Genomic DNA, 14851 nt, shown 5'->3' with positions numbered 1-14851 from the left:
ATAAATGGGGAGAGTGTCTGTGTTGGTGACGGGAAGCCTCAATGTTACTAAGAGGGCAATTCTACAGATGCAACCCAGTCCCTATCAAAACCCCATCATGAATTTTTATTTTTCCGGATTTTCCCTGATGGTTCTCACTTTGCTGCACACTGGAGTCATGTGTGGGGAAAACTACGCCCAGCCTCAGAGGCTCTGGTTGAATATAGGGCTGACACTGCCTAACTCAACTGGAGGGGGAGAGGGCGGTTCTGAGTTCTGACAAAGCGGGGGTGGGGTGGGGGCTCCGAGTAGGCAGCTAACACTTACAGCTAACGTAGGTTTCCTTCTGAAACCCATGTGCTCTTTGATCCCAGGAATTCAGACTGCTAAGAACTGGGGTGGAACGTGTCAGGTGTGTATTAGTAAACATGTCACAGGTGGATCGGTTTCCTGAGGCTGTTGTAACCAAGTACCACAAGTTTAAACAGAAATGTGCAGTCTGCCAGCTCTGGAGGCCAGGAGTCCAAGATCAAGGTGTCCTCAGGGGCGGTTCCTCCTGAGGCTGTGAGGACGACTCTGCTCCTGGCTTCTGGTCCCTGAAGAAAGGAACACACGCCGAGGACTGCTGTGGGCTGAGTGCCACCCGATGTCCTAAATGTTTGCTGAGTAAAGAGATGACATTGGAAGGCAAAGTGCTGGGCCCTTTGGGAGAGAATCTGCGTTGAAATGGAGACGCTTGAAGACATTTGGGAAGCTGGCGTCTGGACTTCCTTCGGTAACAGGTTAGGCAACTGACCAATATTAAGAAAGTCCTTGAGCAGGATGATAAGAAAGAGCATTGCTGCTTTGGGGGAAGTTATTGTACCTGTGCCTGCTGAAGCCTCGCCCCTCAACCCTCCCCCCGCGGCGGCCCCCTCCATCGCTCTTCCACCTCCACCCCCATCCCCACCCAACAGGCATTGAGAGGCGTCTCCTGCCCTCTAGTGGTCGCTTCTGGAACTGCATCAGAGAAGAGCCTCCGCGAGTAAAACCTGCATCACATCCGCTGGAGAGGCCAGGCTGTCCTGTCACCTGGGCTCATCTCTTGCCACCTGTGCTTCAAGCAAGCAGGAAGCCTGTCTTTCAAGCCTTTTTGGACTTTCTATCTCTTAAGTGCGTGTGTGTGTGTATCCTCACTGAGGACATGTTTTTATGGATCTTAGGAGAGAGATCAATCTGTTTGTGGCCTCCCATACGTGCCCGGACCAGGGATCAAAACCGCAACCTTTTGCTGCACAGGACGATGCTCCGACCAACTGATCCACCCAGGTAGGGCTTAATTGTGTGTTGTTTTAACAAAGGCCCCTCGCAGGGGTTGTCTCCAGGTAAGGGACGCTGATACTTGGGACTGGACGGCAGCTTTAGGCAGCATCCCACACTCTGACTCACACAGAAAGGGGGCAGCAGGGTGACTTCAGAGCCACAGTCGGCAGTAATGGCCCCGCCAGGAAGGACTCCGGGCCCTGTCTCCCCTCTTTTCACATCTCCAAATGTGCTGTTTGAGTATCTACTAACAGAAGTTTGCACCCATGTTGCCCCTTACATTTTCATTGTCTTGGGCTTTGCCTAGTTACGGAGGGATGGAACTGCAAGCATTCCATGTGGGCATTTAAAAACTAAGACACACAAATGTGTCCAGCAGCACAGATGCAGCAGTGATTCACGCCTACCATCAGCATTTGAAGAGGCTGGAGTCAGCCCCTTCTCTCCCTGTCTTTGTATTCCCATTCAACCACAAAACCTTACTGTGAGGTGATGTGTCTTTGTCCTTGAAAGTCTTTGACTGCCCACCCTAGACTGCATGACCCAGACCAGAAGCAAAAGAAAATATCCAGGAGCCTGTCAAGTGGGGTAGATCGCAGGGCTGGGTGTAGACGGGGCAAGGATGGGGGTGGGTAGGGCTGCTTGGCAGGGGGGTGGGTCTGTCACCCTCATGCAGTACCTGGGTGGTGCCATGAAAGAAGGGAGAGGATCCGGGAGTGACTTCTGCTCTGTGGTCTGCCCTGTCTCAGAAGCCCTTGAGGAGGAAGAGGGCAGCTGTGGGCCCGAGGGGCCAAGGACGCTGGAGGCCCCGGGGCGTGGAAAGGATCCCAGGCCAGCAGGACCAGCAGCCGCAGAACAGCTTGGCACACATGTGAGACCCCCTCCCTCCTGCGGGCTGGACATCCCAGGGGCAGCTCCTCCCCAGCACCGCGCCTGGCACCAGAAGAGCCAGTCCCTGAGTGGACATGAGTGGACATCCCTTACCTGCTCTCTCCCAGCTGATGAAGATCGGCTGCACAACCTCTAACGTCGCTTCCTGCTCCCCGTTCTTCAGGGCAGCTCCAGCCTCCTGCTACACACTCGCCTCAGGTACAGCACTGGGCCCACCCAGGCTGCACACGGAGCCTCTGCTCCCCGGATTGGACACCGTGAGACTGCTCATTTCATGTCAGGGTTACAAGTGCTAACATTTACGTTTTGGGTGTCAAGAGACTCAATACATCTAGGTAGTTTTTTATTTTATTTTATTTTATTTTTAATTTATTGGTTTTAGAGAGAAAGAGACAGGAACATCTATTTGTTGTGCCACTTGTTTGTGCATTCACTGGTTGATTCTTATATGTGCCCTGACTGGGGATCAAACCCACAACTGTGGTGCATCAGGAATGATGCTCTAATCAACTGAGATTCCTGGCCAGGGCTTTGGACGTGGTTTTTTAATGCAAGTCTGTGAGTGGAAACAGTGGAGGCCTCCTGGGGTGAGCAATCAGAACTGAAAACCTGTGCCCCTTGGGGGAGAAAAGATAGTGGCTATATATTAAAGTGGCTTAAGTGCCAGAGAAGGAGTTCTCTAGCTCTAGGACCACTGACTGAGCAAATGTATTTTCACAGCATGTGTCTTTTAAGATCCTACATCTCCCTCTGAGAAGTGTTTTGGGATAGTTATGTCCATATTACTTCTTTACTGGACTGTGTGTGTCTGTGTGTGTTAAACTGATAATTTGAGGCATTACCTATGGGGTGTCCTTTCTCTTAACCTGTCACCTGTGGCCTCTGTCTTTAGGACCACAGCACAGGGACTCCATTTTCTCCCAGCAGGGCTGTGGTTAGAATGACCTTGAACAAGGGTGTGAGACAGCATAGCCTTGCCAGGCCACGAGCACACAGAGGAGGCCTCTCCGTCCCCCATGGCCCTCAGAAAAGCCCAGAGCAGAGGGGGAGCTCGAAGGGGGAGGGGAAGGCAGAACCACGCTGGATTAGCGAGAGCTCTTGCAGGTGGAGTGGAGCCTGCCAGTCGGTGGGGACCCCTCACATGTCCCCATGGACCTCTGCAGGGCAGCCTCCCCGAGAAAGGGCAACAAAGGAGGAGGCAGCCCACCTACTACCCATGTAGGGAAAGACATTGCCCCTTCCTTGTACATCTGTGTCTGCAGGGGGTAAAAAGGGACTGAAGAAGCTGCTGCGGGTCCTCCCACATCCAGGCGGCCAGGAGACCCCAGTGGGGCAGCTGCGAGCAGGCCCACCCTTGGAGGACCACCTGCAGTGGACGGCCAGCCTGATCCCATGCAGTGGGGCTGCACTGGGGGCGTCTTAAGTAGCAGGGCTGCAGCCCCAGGGGGTCAGATCTGGGACTGGAGAACTCTGAGCTGGGACGGAGCGCCGACACTCCCGAATACAGCCGAGTCTGAGCCCAGAATGACATAGAGTCCCCTATGAAACCAGAATTCCCCAGGTGAGCAGGTTAAGCTGTCTGCCATCAAAGGCTCCCCGGCTGAAAATCACAGCGAGCGAAACAAATAGGGCTTTGTTGTACCTTTGTGTGTGTGTGTGATTCATACCTGCCAGTTATCTGTAACTAACATGCTTCCTAAGTGGACATGAATATATGTGATGTGTGATTATAAAATAGGTTTTTAATGGTTTTTTAAAAAACTAAACTGCAGACATCTTCAAACATATTCAAAAGTGGAGGTCACAGAGTTATGGCCTCATGTATCAGCTAGGGTTTCAGTAAACAACGGTGTATTCACATTGGGAGAGTTTGAGGCTTAAAGTTATGGTTGGGGAGTGGGGAATCCCCTAGGAACAGAGCAGCCCAAGGGGATAGTGCCAGGGACTGTGACCTCCCCGAGGCCCAGAGACCAGGGGACGCAGTGGCTCCTGGGACCCTGAGATCGTGGGGAGGGGACACATCCAGGGAACATTCCTTTGGGTCTGCCTGGGAGCAGAAATGCTGGGTCATGTGGTCACTTTATATTCAACTTCTTGAGGAACCGTGAGGCTATCTCCCCTGAGGGCCACGTGATTTTATTCTGACAATGTGGTTCCAACTGTACCCGCGGGTCTCGATTCTCCCCATCCTCCTCAACAAGGTTTGTTTGTTTTTTATATCTAATTGTGGTTTTGATTTGCATTTTCCTGAAGATAAATGATGTTATTAGCATGTCTTCATGTGCTTATTGGCCATTTGTGTATCTTCTCTGAAAAAAAATGTTTATTCAGACCCTTTGTCCATTTTTAAATTGGGTTTTTAACCTTGAGTTGTAGTTCTTCACATAGTCAGGCTATTGACCCTCTGTCTGAGTCCAAGACGTGGTCACTGCACCCAGCAGGCAGGGCACAGCACGGGTGCCGGCTCCGAGCTGAGCAGCGGCCTCGCTCCATGCCCAGCGCCGGGCAAGTGCGTGTTCCTTCTGGAGATGAGGAGGCAGGGAAGCAGCTCATCTTCGGAACTGAATCACGAGACTGAAATTTTTCTAAAAAAGGAAAACAATGTCCCAACGGGTGGTTAGGGGTCTATGACCGAGTTAATGTTTAAGTGAATTACAAGCCCCTAGGTTTTTTGTTGCCTCCCTTGGGAAACCAGCCAGTCCCGCAACACTGGGGTTCCATGGGCTTGCGGATCATCAAACAGCTCTTTTCACTGTGAATCAACCTCCTGACATTAAATTTCTTCATTCGAATAGGATAGAGGAAGATTTATTAACAAAATTTTTTATTTTTATTTTCTGCACTAGTATTTATACAGCTGTAAACTCAAAAGGGATTATCCAACACTGGTATAAACTGGGGGAACAGTTAGTAAACACCTTCAATGGTTTCCACAGTTTTAGAATTTATCATTTAAAAAAAGAATAGTTATAAAAATTATACAAACTCATGACAAACATTTGATATAGAGGGCTTGATACAGAATGATAAATATAAAAAGAAAATGAAACTAATGTATGGGTTGGGCTATATAAACAACACATGTGTTTCCCAAACCTTGTGATTCTTGGGAATATATTCGCCTCTGAAAACAAACTCGAATTATTCACATAAGGCTCTCTCCCAATTCAGGTCCAACGGGTTACGGCCCTGGCTGGTGTGTCAAGGAGCTGACAAAACGATGGGCGCGTCACAGTGACGCTGAGCTCGTAAGGCCACAGGAAAGGAGGCAGCTCAGGCCTGGGAGGTTCTGCACGCCACTGGGGTGGGGCATATAACCCTCGTTTGGGGCTTTACATGCTTGTCTAAGGGTTTGGGTGAGGGGCGGGGGTGTTCTGTCTTTGTGTAGGGATAGAGACTTCCCCATTCCAGAAGCTCAGGGCTTATGTTTTGGGGAACAGTGAGGGGCACAATGTTGAGGCTCAGGCTGGTGTCCACTTAGCCACCAGGTCAGATAGTTTTGTCTGGACCCTTTGAAGTAGGGTGTTGCTGTGAAATGCTCGGTGAGGGACTAAGGCACTCGGGTCTTCACTTGCGCTCAATACGGTCAACTCCCAGGGTGTTGTCAGGGCAACGGCAGGTCCTGCCTCCGGGGGTGGCCAAGCAGAGGTGGGTACAGCCGCCATTGTTCACCGAGCAGTAGTTGTGGCCTGGAAAAGGCAGCAATCAGCTCAACAGCCCTCTAAGAGCAAGGGTTCCATATTAAACCCCTTTTTCGTTTTCAGGAGGCCAACCTTGGGGGGCTCCAGGGGACCAGGGAAGGCTGTACCAGGCACTCAGCTAAGCTCATCTGCTGGCTGTTTCCTCATCATTCAGGATTTGCCAGATAGGCAAGAACCCTGATTCCTGATTTGGGGGCTACATGGATCTCAGCGAGAGCGATCTTCCTCTGACGATAACATGGAGTTGGGATTTCAAAGCACAAAGGACCCTCCCTCTAGCTTGCCCGGCTGGCTTTGCCCTCGACGGGGTGTGGGGGGCAGGGTGTGTGGGGAGAGGTCTTGAAGAAGCAGCACAGACTGAAGCCAGCTGTCTAGATGCCCCCAGCTCTGCCACCATCAGCCATGACTTTGGGCAAGCGGCTTCAGTTTCCTTATTTATAAAATGGGCACCATAATGGTACCGACCTGAGCAGGTCACTCGAAGATTAAATGGACTCATGAATACAAAGCACTTAGGGTGCTGAGTGAGTTCATCTGTGTAAAGCACCCACCTCACAGTAAGTGCCACGCTCATGTCTGTAATTATTCTGATTATTAATTACTGTTGTTGCTTTTGGGCCCAATAAATGGACTTTCAAAGCAGCGGAGATCCTAACACTGTGTTCCTGCCTGGAACCTGAAGACCACACGCTTCCCAACCCAGCCCCAGATTCAATACTTTTCCTCACCCTTGTCCACTTCACTCCCTTATGTTTTCTATTTATCTGGTTCGCTCATGAAATAATGAAGGCCCTTGGTGGAAGGGACATGTGATCAGGACCACTAGAGGCTGGACAGGTAGCAGCCAGAGCGTGGGCTCTGAGCCACAGGGTGCCCTTGGCCCCTGAACAGTAACTGTGCAGCTGAGTTACCTTGGGGACACTGAGGCAGGGCGGTGGTGATGCCGTACAGCCGGGTCTGCTTGTGGGGGCGGGAGGTGTCCGTCTCTTTGGAAACAGCAAGATCTACAGCAATCACGGAATTCCTACAAGAACCAAAGGGCAGAAAGTAAAACATATTTGATGGCTCCAACCTTCCCCACAGAGCAGCCTCTTCTGTAGTTTGGGGGTAAGTTGGAGGCTGTGAACAGATACACTGGTCTTGCTTGTAACCATCCCTCCCTACCTCCCTCCCCCCTCTAGGGTGGGTCAAGCCTGCATTTTTCTGTCTTCTTAAGAAAGGACAAAGATCAGCTGGCATTCCCCTCAGGCACTAAACTCTGAGCTGGGAAACCTGCTATCTATACAGACCCTGGCCACAGCACTGCCTTGCTGGCTCGGTTTAACCCTCCTTTCTTCAGGAAGGGGTGGTTAAGACGGGCCTGTGTTCCCTTTAGCCATGGCATTCTGCAGTTTAAGAACAATGAGGAAGTAGGGGCATGGAGTGGGCATGGAGCCCACCAGCCAAGGGATTCTGGGCCAGCTCCTGGGGAAGGCGCCGATGCACCCAGCACTCAGCAACCTCAAGTTCACAGACGGCAACCGCCGCCCATCCTGCAGTGTCTGCACGGTAAGTGGTGCTCCTGCCCCCCAAGACCCCGGCCTCCTCCGTGTCCCACGACCAGAGGGCCAAGGCAGAGGGGGCGTCTTGGAGGCTGGAGGCCAAGCCAAGAGCCCAACAGAAGGGCTCGGCCTCCCCGAGGCGGAGGGTGGCAGGGCCGGCCGCTGACGTGCATCTTCCGGTCTGTGTAACACAGATTCTTCCTGAAACTGGTGACCGCGAAAGGGTACTGGAGCCCTTCAAGCACCCCGCGTCAGCGGGGCTGGCCGGGCTGCAGGCACTCGGCCCGGCTGGTGCCCATGCGAGAGGGAACAAGTCGTTTACTGTCTGCACGAGAAATGGCCCTTTGTGTCACAGAACAAGAGCAGCAAGAGCGAGTGCGAGAGAAATGTGGCTTTTCAATGATGGGTCCTGGAGAACACAGGAGGCCAGCTCTGTCCCTTCGTCTCCTCTTGGCCCCGTTGGTCAATGCCCACCTCTGTCAGGCACTCACTCCTGGCTCTGCTGGGAGACATGAGTGGGGCAGAGGCCGTTCCTGGAGCTCTTGCTCCCAGATCCCCTCCCCAAAGCCTCGCCAGATCCCTCCCTGAATGCGGGGCCTGAGAACTAAACCGCCCTGCAGGTCAGCGGCTCTGAACAGCCTCGCACCCACGCCTGCACCCACGCGACAACAAGGCTGTGTTCCCTTTAGCTGTGCACGCCTTACCCCTGGTGCACCCCAAGTGTAAGACATGGTCCCTGCTCCCCTGCGGTACTGACAGTCTGGACCAGAGCAGGTTCTCAACAGACTGGGATGGATGACTGACGTTCCCCCCCCCCTGACTGAGCACCCTGCCCACAGCCCTCGTCCGAGGGATACCCCAAGTCTGCCAGGGCAGGGGCACACATCAGACTGGCATTACTTTATCTCCCTTGGAGCCATGCCCTGCCCTGGCCCTTGGGGACCAGTGGGAACTATAGGAATGTAAGTCACGAATTAACAGGTATTACAATGAGGACAGGCTCTGGGGTGGGCAAACTTTTTCTAAAGAACCGGGTAGCAATCATTTTAGGTTCTGTGGGCCAAGAGGCAAAATCAAGGACATTGTGCAGGCATTTATGTAACCAGTTAAAATGTAGTATTTAAAAATGGAAAACCGTTTCTAGCTCCCAGGTTACACCAGGTGGTATATAAGCAGGTGGCAGGTAGGACTGGCCTATGGGCTGTAGTTTGCTGACCCCAGACTGAGAGGATCGAGACCCGTCCCCAGAGCACATTAAGCCCAGAGAAACAATGAATTTCAGAGCAAGGACATGCAGCTCTTTTTGTGCAGGCAAAGCAAAAGTTACGCCCTTTTCCCGTAACATCCTCTTGAGGTACAGACTGGGCTGGCTCAGTGTGGGCAACAGTAATTGTTTGGTTAAAAACAAAACAAAACAAACAAACAAACCCTACCCCACCCCGCAGTGACCTGCGTCCACCCAGCAGAGCTGGGATGAGTAAGCATCAAAGGTCAGCCCGTTGGGCAGGCCCAGGTCGTCCTGCACCGGGACCCTCCGGTTGGTGCCGTCCATGTAGGAAGTTTCAATTTGGGGGCTGTCTCTGTTACGGTCTGTCCAATAAAGGTTCCTGGAGGAGGAAGAGGAGGGGAAAGAGCAAGAAGAATAATGAAGACACATGAGAGAAGGTTTGTTTAAAAGTCCTGAGTAGGAACCACAGACGGAGACATCAGCAGACATGAAAACTCGGACGGGTTAAAAAGCACCTGGAGGTGCCGAGACGTGCTTTGCCTTGATTCTTCCCTTGAATCGGTTATTCTGTGAACACCGAATCGCCTTCCCCTCAACATCCCAATAAAGTTGTTAAAAGAGAAAAACAAAACAGAATGGCGCAAGCAGCATGAATGCGTGGGAAGCCCCACAAGCTGTCACCACCCAGGGAGGCACAGCACACCTGTCTGTGGCTGAGGCCCAGAGACAGATGCTGGCAGAGGTGGTGGTGGCCCCAGAACAGGGGGTATGTGGCCTCAGAGTGTCCAGACGCCCAGGGCCTGGTGTGTCAGACTCAGAGCTTGCAGCAGAGAAGGGAGAGGAAGCCCCGAGGCACTGATGAAGACCATTGGAAGGGGAAGGGGTCTCCTTGGCCTTCACCTTAGCACTGGGCGGTCCCCAGGGAAGGGGGCCCTGAAGGTACATTTATACTGGATGCTCTTCTGAGGTTCGTACAACTCAGCTGTTGATCCACATCCAACCCACGTGGAAATACCCAACTTACAAAGTCTCATGGGAAAAGATCTGAAAGTGGAACATGGCAGCGAGCCCCAACTGTAACAGACATTCTGCCATTTCGCTGTGGGTAGCTATCAGCCACCAACTGCTGGCGTTGATGCCAGGAGAGTGGTGCTGGAGTCAGAGCCTCACACTGAGCACACCCAGAGGGCGGGAGCAAGGACAGCGGACGCACACAGACTGACACCACATACCCTCTCACAGAGTCTGTCACAATGCCTCTGGGGTTCACCAAATCAGTCTCAAACAGCACCCGGCGATGGGTGCCATCCAGCTTTGCGACTTCTATTCGATCCAGGCGAGAATCTGTCCAGAAGAGGTTGCGGCCAAGATGGTCAAGGGCAATGCCTTCTGGGCTTCCAAGATCTAGAAGCAAATGCAGGACGCATCCGATTTTTTAACCAGGTAAGTATCGTTTTCTTCTGATCACTCTGTGCTATTTCACATGGTGTCCAATCCTTGCACTTTGAGAAAACAAACGTGAACGTGACAGGCTTGCTGTTTATAAGATAAGCAACATTCAAAGTGACAAACAGATGCCGCTCAGTCACTTGTGAACCCCCCGTGCACCACATTGGGAACCAGGTCCCAACGATGCTGAAGCTTTGGCTCTACCTACAAGGAACCCACAGCCAACTCTGAGTTGTGGGTTCCTCAGGAGCACAGGGAGGGACACTGGACTCAGCATAGGGACACCAGGAAGGCTTCCTGGGGGAGGTGACATTTGGGAAGCTGGCTCCTGATGGACAACAGGAGTCTGTCAGGCAAAGGTCCTAGAGAAGGGTTTTCCAGGTTGTGGGATGGGCACGTCAGTCTAAAGGAAGACCGGACATGGTTTAAAATGACCTGGGTATAGTTTTGTGTGGCTGGAAACCGTGGGGGTGCAGAGTGGCCAGAGATGAAGTTAGGGTTCCCCTGTTAAAGAGCTTACAGCTTATCCCATAGGCCTAGGGGAGGCACAGGAAGATACTAAGATGAGGAATAAAAGGAACAGATTCACCATATTCATTAATCATTGAAGGGGAAAGGTCATTTCAGAGGAAAAAAATATATGTAAGAAGTCACAGCTTTTTTGTTTGTATTTTATACAAGTACTAGGAGTACAAAAGAGGAGTGTTAGGGACCCAAAGTAACACTCCTGGGAGTCTTTACTAGGTTACAAGTAAGTAAATTCAAGCCGGGATCGCCCCAGGGCGAGCTGACTGCCGTGCGAACCTTCAGGGCCCACCCAGCCCATCAGACGGTCAGCACTGCAATGGCTCCCTGACCGCGAATGAAAGCCAAAGCCCGCCAGGGGCTTACTGGTGTCGCGCGGGGTTTCCTCCCCTCCTCTGATTAGAGAATTGAAGGTGGTTTATTGCGGCCGGAAGGGGGAGCGGCCCTGGGGGGGTGGGGGGTGCTGGTGCAAAGGCCTGCGGATGCCCAGGGCGCAGGCACCGTGACCTCGAGGCGTGCGGCAGCCGACCACAGCCTGGAGGACAGCGCCGGTCACCGCCCCGCGGCTCTGCATCTGGGCCAGGCTCATCACTCAGGAAGCTTGTGAAGCTCCTACTGTGTGCTAAGGACTCAGCCATCAGCAAGAGCACCTGCGTCCCCTGGGGGTGCAGCCGCAGAGGTGCAGCTCCTGGCCTTGAGGGGGCAGGTACAGGGCACAGAAGCGCCCTCTGGGCACCAAATAACATGGACGCCTGGCCCCGCCCCTCCTGCTGTGGGGGGTGGGGGTCACTAACTCCCTAGATCCTGGGTGACTGCGGCAGGACCAGGACTCGCCCCACTGCCCTGGCTCCCCCCTCCCCCAACACACACACACTGCGCTGTGCATCTGCACCAGGCGGCGGCTGCAGACCCCAGGTGGCTTCACATCACTTAGATGGAGCAACACTCGAGCCCACGGGGACGGAACACAAGGTGAGACTGTGCTCCACATCCCCACAGAGCAAACGCCCACACACAGGACAGGGCCACAGCCAGGCCCTACGTGACCTTCGCTCTGTTCCCCAAAAGCGAGGCCACAAACATCTCTCCTGCTCACGGTGTGCGGGGGCTTTAGCAGGAGTGTCGTCGGGGTCCCTTCCTCCACTGTGGACACACACGTGGCTCCGTCCCTCCCCCCAACGGAGGTCGGAGGCCAAGGGGCTGCAGTCCCGGCTGCAGTGTCATCACGAGGGGCCCTCTGTCCCCGGCAAGAGGCCTAACAGGCCGTGCAGGCTCCGGTGGCTCCCAGAGGCGCCCCAGCCATAGCCTGCCCCCACGGCCCCATTCCTGGGAAGCTAATGATGGCCCCGGGCCAGCTGGAGGGACATGCTTGTTACCGCGGACGGAGGCTGGGCCCCGCTGGGGGACTCATTAGTGGGCAGAGCAGTGACACGGGACATGCGATTCAAAGTCAAACCTGCCTCACAGAGGAGCCCCTCCCCCCCACTCGACCCAGGGACCAGGCCCCTTCAGCCCAGCGTGCAGACCCCGAGGTGCCAATAGCATCAACAGCACCCCCGCCAGGTGCGAGAGCCTTTGCTTCCGCTGACAGTCACAGGCGCCCCAGCACCCACCCCAGTGCCTGCCTCAAACAAGGAGCTTAGTGGCCTGCACACAGTTTGGGGGGGTCTCAAGGTGAAAGGTCGCTCGAGCAGGCAAGGGGCTGACAGAGGGTGAGGAGGAGGGCAGCGGTGGGCAGGGACCGGAAGGAGCTGGCTGCCTGGGTGTGGGGTGGAGGGCCGCAGCGACCCCGGGTTCCTCCTGTGACGGGCACTGAGGTCGGGGGCAAAAGGGGGCCCCCCGCCTGCCCCAGTCCAGCTTGGGCACAGCCAGGGGGCTCACTCCGGGCCCCGCCAAGCACGGTCCAGGTGGAGGCGGATGCCTGTCCCCAACGCCCGCAGTGGTTTTCTCAGCCCAGCAGGGTCCTCGCGCTCCACACAGAAGTGGCGTGGCCTGTGGGGGTCAGACCGGGTCGGACCCACGCTGACGCCTCCTGTGCCCATCATGAGCTGTTGCTATAAAGAGCGCTGGTGCCCTCGGGCAGCAGGTGGCGACAGCGTCACTGACCACACACCCCAGCCTGCAGGTGGACGGAAGCCCGGGCAGGACTAGGGTTCACGGGCCTCGGGCGCAGCCGAACCTGGTGCTGGCGGCCAGCGCTGCAGGTCGGGCCACAGGCCTTCGGAGCACCCAGCTCGCTGCCACCGCGGTGGGCTTGTACCCGCTTTTGCCAATGGACGGCACAAGTGACACAGTTCCTGAGCTGGGACTCTGTCCTGGTGCCGCGGGGAAGGCCCGGCCACACGAGCGGCCGAGTGCGGGGCAGTGCAGTGGGGCCTGGCACCAGGCACGGGAGAAGGCTCCAGTGACACCACCCCGCGGTCCCAGCCCCGCCCCGCCCACCCCAGGGTCCCAGCCCCGCCCCGCCCCGCCCAGCCTGTCCCAGGGTCCCAGCCCCGCCCAGACATGCCCAGCTCCCCAGAAGCCTAGTGCTGGGGACAGAGCCCCGGGACCTGCCCGCACCCCGGTCCCCTGGGTCCGCCCACAGAACCCCCAGCTGCCGTGCTCCCCACTAGGCCGGGGCTGATCTCCGAGCCGCGGGCGACTGGAAGGCCATCGCTGTGAAGGGAGCACTGGGTGGTGGTGCTGGGGGCGGAACCGAAGCTCCGGGACTCGGGGCTCCTCCGGACGCCCCAGCGCTCAAACCTGCACTCTCCGCGTAGGTCTGGCTGTTACAACAGCGCCGGGTGCGTTTTCGGGCACACGGCCCCGCCCCGCAGGCAGCTGGCAAGGCTCCCCCGTGTGGCTTCTCCGGACGCCACGTGCCCAGAACTGCCATGACTCAGCTCCGAGCCCCTACCGAGCCCCTACTCGGGAGCCCCCAGCATGGCTGCAGCTCCTGGCCACTGGCCTTGAACGCTTCTAACAAGCAGCTGGTCACTGCAGGCCACACGAGCGTCCTGGCCACTTCCTGAATGAAGCACCGAAGCAGCCCCAAAGCCAGGCCAGGCCACCCCGCGGGCACCGCGCAGACATTCACACACTAGCACGCGCTGCATCGGGAGGGACGGACTGTCTGTTCCAACAGCCGGCGGAGACGGCCGGTGGTCAGGAGAAACCAGGAATGACGGACGGGGCCTGATCTCCCACCCCTGCCGGAAGCCCGGGAGGGCGGCTGTCCGCCCCCTGTGAGCAGGCAACCTCTCCCTTCTGTCCCAGGGGCCCGCGCTGCTCTGTGCAGCTTCCTGTGTGGCCTGGACCACCCACAGCCAGATGCCCACCAGGTGCAGCGACTCTGCGCCTCCCCCAGGAAGAAGCTGTGCGCCCCAGCGGTCCTTGGATGTGGCTGGGCAGAAGAGCAACGCTTGTCACTTGAAGGCCCCCTGGGCTGTGACACAATCCAGGGACAGGTGACCATGGACCCTAACAATCCTGGCGTCACCTGGGCTGGGCATGTGGCATTGGGGGAGTTGGGGTGTTGGGCTCCTTTCCCCACACCTGCCGACCAGCAGTTTGCTGACCAGTCCCAAGTCCTGCCCTGCGCTGGCCGGGATGGAGCGCCCCATTTCAGGGGTGACGGCCACCTTCTCTCATTTCCTCCTTTAATCCTGGCAAGCGCCCTGACCAGCGGCTTGGTGGATTGGGCATTGTCCCAAAAGGTTGCTGGTTCCACAGCACGTTAGCTGGGGCACCAGGTTTCCATTTCCCAGACAAGGAGACCTGGGAGTCTCCCGAGAAATGCCAGGCTTGTTAGAAAGGCAGGTTCTGGCCTGTCAGCGCGGCTGCATCAGAACCTCTAGGCTCTGCACTTTCTGGGGAATCCTGGTCCCAAGAGCTCTTGCTGAGCCAACGGGTTTGGGAGGAGCGCGCCTCAGGCTTCCATTCCCGGTCGGCTCGCCTCCAAGTGCCCACTTTCCTGGGCGTTACAGAAGCCCTGTGCCCGCACCCTGAAGCGGTGGTGGCAGGTGACGAGGCCAGGGAATGGAGCTCTCCAGGTAGATTAGTGCCCGCTAAGGGCCACCAGGGGTGCGGGCGCCTGCCGCTGTGAGGACACGGCCTGGAAGTGCCCACAGCAGGACCCCACCTGCTGGCGCCCTGACCTCACACTTGGAGACGGTGAGACATAGATGTGTTCCTTCAGCCGCCGGGCCCCTAGCCCATTACAGCAGCCGGAACTGAGCAGACATGGGAGGCTC

General features: G+C 55.9%; 1 protein-coding gene across 1 annotated transcript; it reads right to left on the bottom strand.

Annotated features, from left to right (window-relative positions):
- Nucleotides 1–5666: 5666 nt before the first annotated feature.
- Nucleotides 5667–11205, bottom strand: LOC149990052 (nidogen-like). Its single transcript, XM_090265694.1, has 5 exons — nucleotides 11118–11205; nucleotides 9875–10046; nucleotides 8864–9021; nucleotides 6785–6897; nucleotides 5667–5861 (listed from the first exon to the last, which is right to left on the bottom strand). The coding sequence occupies exons 1-4, from the start codon at nucleotides 11203–11205 to the stop codon at nucleotides 6887–6889; spliced, it is 429 nt and encodes a 142-aa protein (XP_090121820.1). The 3' UTR covers nucleotides 5667–5861; nucleotides 6785–6886.
- Nucleotides 11206–14851: the final 3646 nt, after the last annotated feature.

Source organism: Furipterus horrens, unplaced genomic scaffold (assembly GCF_987537825.1).
Source record: "Furipterus horrens unplaced genomic scaffold, mFurHor1.1.pri manual_scaffold_33, whole genome shotgun sequence".
NCBI classification, from domain to species: domain Eukaryota; kingdom Metazoa; phylum Chordata; class Mammalia; order Chiroptera; family Furipteridae; genus Furipterus; species Furipterus horrens.
Note: the sequence above shows the minus strand (reverse complement) of the source record. Positions and strands in the feature narration are given on the sequence as shown.